This window comes from Frankliniella occidentalis, unplaced genomic scaffold, assembly GCF_000697945.3.
Source record: "Frankliniella occidentalis isolate FOCC.00 unplaced genomic scaffold, Focc_3.1 Scaffold133, whole genome shotgun sequence".
Taxonomy (NCBI): domain Eukaryota; kingdom Metazoa; phylum Arthropoda; class Insecta; order Thysanoptera; family Thripidae; genus Frankliniella; species Frankliniella occidentalis.
The window spans coordinates 250,427-257,570 of NW_026267260.1; the positions used below are offsets into that span (position 1 = coordinate 250,427).

Sequence of the window (7,144 nt, forward strand, 5' to 3'; positions counted from 1 at the left end):
CTCGCGCAGTTGCATACCTCGCGCAGTTGCAAACCACGCGCAGCTGCACTACTCGCGCAGTTGCTGGCCACGCGTAGTTGCAGAGCACGCGCAGTTGCAGACCAAGCGCATTTGCCGACCTCGTGCAGTTGCAAACATCGCGCAGTTGCAAAGGGCACAAAACGGACCTCGCGCAGCTGCAGACCTCACGCAGCTGAAAACCTCGCGCAGTTACAAACGCTTCACATTGACATCGCGCAGCTGCAGACCTCGCGCAGTTGCTGGCGACGCGCACATGCACAACACGCGCAGTTAAAAACCTCGCGCAGTTTCAAACGGGGCCAATTGACCTCGCGCAGCTGCAAACGTCGCGCAGTTGCAAACCTTGCGCAGTTACAAACCTCGCGCAGTTTAAAACCACGCGCAGCTGCAAACAGCATAATTTACCTCGCGCAGTTGCATTCCTCGCGCAGTTAAAGTCCTCGCGCAGTTGCAGTCCTCGCGCATTTGCAATCCTCGCGCAGTCACCGACCTCGCGCAGTTGCAAACCTCGCGCAGTTAGCGCGCTCCCGCCAAAAAGACGATAATATAATTTCATTACCGTTTCCACCCCTGCTATTTTCTGACTAAGCTTCTGCCATACCAGCTTTTTGACCCACCTCGGTTTACTATCAGTGGGAAAAGAATTGAACCCCGTGGTGGCGATACTCGGTAGGATAAGACGTCGTGACACTTTTTTCGATATTAAAAAAGTTACCCCCTTAAAATTATTTAGTTGTCGTTGAATCTTCCGAGAGTATTTTTTTTTTCAAACAATGTCCTGAGATCGCAACTTTCGCTTAAAGTCGGAAAATTTGATATTTTCGCCTAAAAATGTCCCGATTGCGCTTAAAAGTCCTCTGGGTGACTTAGAAACAGCGGCCAAGTGTGAAATGTTTTAAAAATGACCACTTAAAGTATTCCAGGCGTTCTTGGTCGGCCACGAACAAGCATTCTACGCCTCGATGTCAACGTAAAATTGCCCAAAATTCACCCAATGTCATCAAATACTAAGGGCCCACGCCCAATGTGGGTGGCCTGGGCGACTCACGAGGAGTTTACTCGAAAGTCTTTACCTGAGAGTGTGGAGGACGAGTGTGCAAATTTTTACGCAGACGGGAGGGGGCGAGAGGTAGGGGGTAGACTGGCTCTTAAAAACCCCTTTTTACAATTTTAAAGGTCTTAGCTTCAAACTTTGTTTATTTCGATGAAAAAAGCCACTGCAAAAATATCCATCTTAACTTTAAGAACACGTGTTTGGAAGCCATTAACAAAACAAATTTGCTCTAAAATTTAAGAGCAAATGTTTTGTGAAAATTAAGCACTTGTTTTGAAAATGAAGAACGTGTTATGAAACGACAAAAGTGGTTTACTTTTCCATCCTAACGCAAATCTGGAAAATATTTTAGTTCTTATCCGTACGGTCAGATGTTCAAACCCATCTTTGTACACATTTACATGTTTACCTTAACTTACCTGGGTTCACCCAGAAAACCATTTGGTCCTCAGAACTAAATTAGGGTCGATACGACTAAAAAAACTAACAGCTTGGTAGAACGAATATTTAGTTCTTCGGAGGCTTGACCGAAGTTTAATTGAGTTAACGCTCGGTATTTTGTTCGTGGAGCGAAATTTTAGTCCACTGGACTAACTGGGAAGCCAGTTTGCTGGTCGCCAAGTTACAAAACTTTAGTCAATGAATACTGCCATGTCATTCAACAAAATTTTGATCCCCAGGATCAAAATATGATTAAATTTCTGATTTCTTTATAATTTAGTTGGCATGACAGAATTTTGTCGGTTTCAAAGACTAAAATTAGGAAGGGACTTGATGGTTGAAGGTTAGACGCGTACTTAGTACGATTCCAGAAAGCCGAACACATTTAGAAAAACAAGGCGATTGTCGAAATTTGGAAATTCTTACCCTGCAACTCTAACGACGAATGAAGTAGAATAGTTGACAATAAAAAAGTGAACTTCCGAGCGTTGAAGTTGAGCAGGCACACTTTAAAAAATTTTGGCAGTTTCGTCTGCTGCTACACTATTGAGTTGATGATGTAGGCCTCTGAGATGAGAATATTTCAGGCCCTTCTTGGATTAAGCAGATAGGTAAACAAAGTGTTCTGCTACGAATGTCAAAGTGGCAACAAGTCACTCAAAGTTGAAACAAAAGTCGTGCACTAAAGTTTACCAAGCCGATTCTGGAAACCGATTTGAAGGGCTGACTAGTATTAGACTGAATTTAAACGATATGGTATCCAAACTACCCAACAAAATCTTGAATGAATGTCAGAACTAAATCGTAACCTGACTCTACTGCTGTTTGTTTCCATCGGACCCTCACTCTTAAATTTCACTATCTCCTGATTTCCTGTATAATGTTGTTAGAATTTTAAAAAAATGAATTAAAATTACTAACATAGTAATAGAGAGGACATTGGAAATGCTGACACACCCGAAGGTGAGACAGTTTCCAACAGTTGGCTTAAATTAAATAATCTGTATAACAAGAATAAGTTTTAATCTTATAATTTACATGTTTACTTAAGTAAGTACAGACACACATTAAATTTATTTTTAGAAATTACAATTGTAAATGTAAATTTCTGCAAACTTATAATGCATTGCGCAAGGAAACAAACTTTACTCCATTTCTTATTCCATAGCGCAGCCAAAGAGGCTGGTGGTTACTGAGCTGGGCTGGATGCCTACACAAAATTTCACCATTTTCTATGACTTCATAAGCCGAAAAATGATTATTAAATGCTAGAACATTGAAGTCTTGCAAAATAAAAGTAAGTTGAGAGTTCCCATGAATTAAAATGGACTCAATTTTACCAAATTTTGGTGCATCTTCTGTGATTCCATAAACTACAACACTGTCAATAAAGTATTTTGTACCACCATATTCAACAAACTTTAAACAGGCAACCCTTTCATTTTCTAGAATGTTGAGATTTACAGAAAACGCGTCAAAGTGTGGAACGATTCTCGCAGGGCAGTGAGACCGTTTACCACTTACAAAGTTTAAGTCAAAATGATTTTTTAGAAGAAACTGATAAGACATTTTGAGTTGATTTTTAATCATGAGAGTAACAATAATATTTACTCTTGACTCAGTAGAGTAGGCAGCTATTTTGCCTTCTCTATTTTTACTTTCATACCTTGATGTAGATGTATGCACCAGTGGCCCTACAGCCTTAACATATCTCCAATAGTGGAGAAGTGCATGATGCACAGGCTTTAGGTGCTCATTAAATGTTTCTATGTACAATTCATGGTGCTCTCGAACTTTGTTTCTGAGAAAAACATCAGTACCACGGGGAAAGCTAGGGGCATACAAAATATCAAGCAAATCACGTAAGACAAGGTAATATTCCCATACTGGCTCATCTTCAGGAATAAGGTCACCTATCATTTCTCCAAGATATCTTGTTAGGCAAAGACTTTCTGCACCAGACAAATTAAATTTTGTTGCTGTTAGTTTGTCTTCACCCAACTTCGTGAGAGAGGGCTTGTTGCCACTTTCATGTGGACCCAACTGGAACGCACCAACTCTTACAATAAATACATCATGTGATAAATACTGCCTAATACGAATAAGCCAATACAATATCAATGGTAAAGAATAGGCACATACGCCTTCTTCAAACTGATGTAAGAGGTCCCCGCAAACATTTTGGGTGACATGGAAGGATTGCAGGTCATTAAAAACACATTCCTCTTTCACTCCAGTGCGATTATAATTATCTAAAGCAACGTCAGCTGCATAATTTTCCCTATTGCGTAACAGTGGATCACTATCCTCCAGCTGAAAATGGAGATCATCTCTATGAATTCTACATGTACGACATGAATGGTTTGCCACAAAACATGCAACAAAGCCAAGTAGTATGTTAAGTCCTAGACTGTCACCTAAAATTAGTCCAAGTACAAAATACACCCTCACAGTTCTCTCTGGTAAATTTACAAGGATTCCCTCTGTTTCCAGAAATTTTAACTCCTGGATTAATGGCTCTAGAGTTTTTCTGTTTCCATAATCTTTCCTATCATTGGCATAAAACAAAGCCGCAACAAATATATATCTTAAAACAGAGAGAAATTCCTTAGGCATGCAAGGGATTTTGTAGTAAATAGCACTTACTTTGTCGTCCCCTGCATGAGAACCTAATCCATTATTAGATTCATAATCATCATTAAAAGCAAACAAAGGTAGAACAATTTTACCCTCTGCTTCATAAGGTTCGGATAGTTTATTCCACAGCTCTCCCTGTACAAAATTGGAAATAACTTCCTTGTCATTAGTGAGATTTGTAAGATTCTCCATTATTTTATCAAAAACACCCGGAAGTTCTAAAAATAATTTCAATGTTGAACGCAACCTTACAAACTGTCCATATGCTGGTACCATTTCCATGTACATAATTCCTTTTCTTTGCACAGGAGCTACTCTGCTGTCAATAAAATATTTTTCTGGAGGAACAAAAACCTTGGCATCAACCAAGCAAGCAATGCGTTTTGTTTCTGTGTCCAGCTCCTCAAAGGGGCTCTCCAGAACTTGAAAGAAAGCCTTTAATTCATCAACTTCCTGAATAATGTGTTCATCAAGGTCATCTAATTGAGAAAAAGTGTGACAAACTTTCTGCTTTAAAAGAGAAACAAATCCACTTAAAAAATCCTGAGTATAGTTAACAACTTCTTGAACAGTAGACCTTGGAATGGTGTCCTTACTGTACAATTTAGCTGTAAACATCAAACTGGCATCATACACAGCTTTAGCAAAAGTGTCAAAGTGAACTGGATCATTAATCACTTCAGCCTCAACCTCCTGTTCTAACTCCTGTTCAATCTGAATCTGAGCTGGATTAATTTCATTAGCAACATGTAACTCATCTAAAGGAGCACCACCCATGTCACCTCCATGTTTCCTACGTAAATGCTTCATGAAATTTTGTAGACTGTCAAATAAGATCCCAGCACAAAGTGGTGATTGTCGACAACTATAATGGTTAATGACAGCATTATTAGTGTGATGCAAACGTAAATGGTCAATTAGGATATCAGGTGATAAGAAATTATCACCGCACACACAAGAGAAAACCATTGTAGACAAAAAAGGATTTCAATATATAGCTTATATATTCAGGGCAAGTTCCAACACCGTAACAATTGCAGCAACAAATTTAACTATATCACAATATTAACATTAATTAATAACAAGTATTAAAGCTTATAATAACAGCCAACTGGAAAAGAACTAAGAGATCAATTGAAAAGAGATCAGAAGAACAATCAACAATCAACAAAAAATAATGGCTAACAATATCAACAAATAACTGATCTGTGGGTGTAATATATTTAGTTCTGGCATAAGGCATTATAGGAAGATATGAGCTCATGTGGAACCTCAGAATCCCAATCAGCAGTGATGTTATACAGTACCCGCTGAATCATCATCCAAGGTTTTTGTGATTCTGGTGGATAATCAGCATGCAAAGCAATAATTGCTTTAAAGCAAACGTCTACAGCCTTAGCTAAAGAGTTAATTCGGTAGAGAATACCAGAAACGTCAACATAAAATTCCTTGATGCTTGCCAAATTTGGTCCAACTACCACCAGAAAGGGCTGTGACTTCTTATTCTCTGCGTACAAGATCTCTCTCCTCTCTTTGAGCTGTTCGGCAATAGCTGCAGTGCCCTGTAATGTACAATTTCTTTGTCAGAAACATTGTGATGTTTATCTTGATCAAAACTGTAAAACTTCATTTTACAAACAAATTCAGAACTAAAAGTGATACAGGGACACTAGATGTAATTTAGTTGAATCACAAGAGAGCAGAGGAAAACTAATGAAAACAAAAAGGAGAATGAAGCAAAATTTAGACAAATAGAAATACGGTGAAATATGGTGTGAGTAAAATGATAAAAGAAAAGTACATGAAAATAATTCGGTAAGGTAAAGAATGTTACTTACAGTTACATGCAGCAAGAGCCCAGCTCGACTGTTTGAAACAAGTAGCCGTCGTTTAGCAACTCCTTTGACCTTGGTGGTTGGTGGGCAGAGTGCAGGTAAAATGTTCAGGGCCAAGACTCCCTTGCTTCCAGCTGAGGACAAAAGAAATTAAATTAACTTTAAATGTAGGCTATCTATTAAAAATAATGTAGTTGCAGAGGCAAACTACTAGTATCAGCAAGGCAAATAACATCCCCATTGTCATGAGTGTTTTGAGACCCAAATCCATGTGTTAAAAATGTTTTACAGAAATTACTATCATGTTTAAGTTACACATGGGTAACACATGAAATAAAACAGATACTCACGATTTGTCACAGTTTGTGCAAGAGCATAGCAATCCTTTGCCACTGGGTCTGTCACGTCTTGCCCAAGTTGAATTATAGTTTCAACAAAAAGACCCCAATTTGTTAAAAGACTAAGCTCCTTGTCCGGGTAGATGCAGTTGAAGTCCAACTCCAGCTGGAAACAAAACAAACGTTAATGTTTAAACAGGGGAAATGCAAAACAAATGCAGTGAAAATTATTGTGAAATTCACTCACAAGAGAAAATCCTGAGGGGTGTTTCAGTACAGGCCACTTAGTAACGTAATTAGCAATGGCTTCACCCTCGTCATGGTATAACTCTTGAAGTCTCTTTGGGGCAGACAAACGCCACTTCAATTTCAGTAAAGGCCAGTCATCAAAAATAGAATTTGTCTCTAGCCACAGGTAAGCATCTTTAATTTCTTGTGTGAGAACTGGAACAAGAAGATAAAAAATAATATTTGACATCTTTTAAGATAAGATGTATAGTAATTTTTGGAAAAGATTCTTACCCACACCGGTTACATTTGCATAAGGATTGTTGTTGTTTTGAGTTTTAGGATGCCGTCCTGCTCTGGAACTCACTCCAGCCAGCTCTCTCTCACGTTTTAAAACATTCCTGTATCTAACGGGTAACTTCCCCTTCGATATGGTCTGTGAGGAGCCTTCTGTACCCGGCTCTATGTAATAGATGAACTGAAAAACAGAAACAAATTAGAGATGTATATACCCAGCAATGTAAAAAGGAAGGGACAAAACTTACTTCTGATTCTCCAGGAAAAGTAGCTTTGATCTTCAAGCTCAAAGT

At 38.8% G+C, this 7,144-nt stretch overlaps 1 protein-coding gene across 1 annotated transcript in view; it reads right to left on the reverse strand.

Annotated features, from left to right (window-relative positions):
• Nucleotides 1-2,632: 2,632 nt before the first annotated feature.
• Nucleotides 2,633-7,144, reverse strand: part of LOC113212969 (uncharacterized) — a 10,495-nt gene continuing 5,983 nt past the window's right edge. The window contains exons 2-7 of the mRNA XM_052270659.1: nucleotides 6,849-7,032; nucleotides 6,574-6,770; nucleotides 6,339-6,492; nucleotides 5,992-6,122; nucleotides 5,378-5,715; nucleotides 2,633-5,018 (exon numbers count right to left, since the gene is read on the reverse strand). Coding sequence (XP_052126619.1) covers nucleotides 2,633-5,018; nucleotides 5,378-5,715; nucleotides 5,992-6,122; nucleotides 6,339-6,492; nucleotides 6,574-6,770; nucleotides 6,849-7,032 — 3,390 coding nt within the window. The remainder of the gene's footprint in view (nucleotides 5,019-5,377; nucleotides 5,716-5,991; nucleotides 6,123-6,338; nucleotides 6,493-6,573; nucleotides 6,771-6,848; nucleotides 7,033-7,144) is intronic.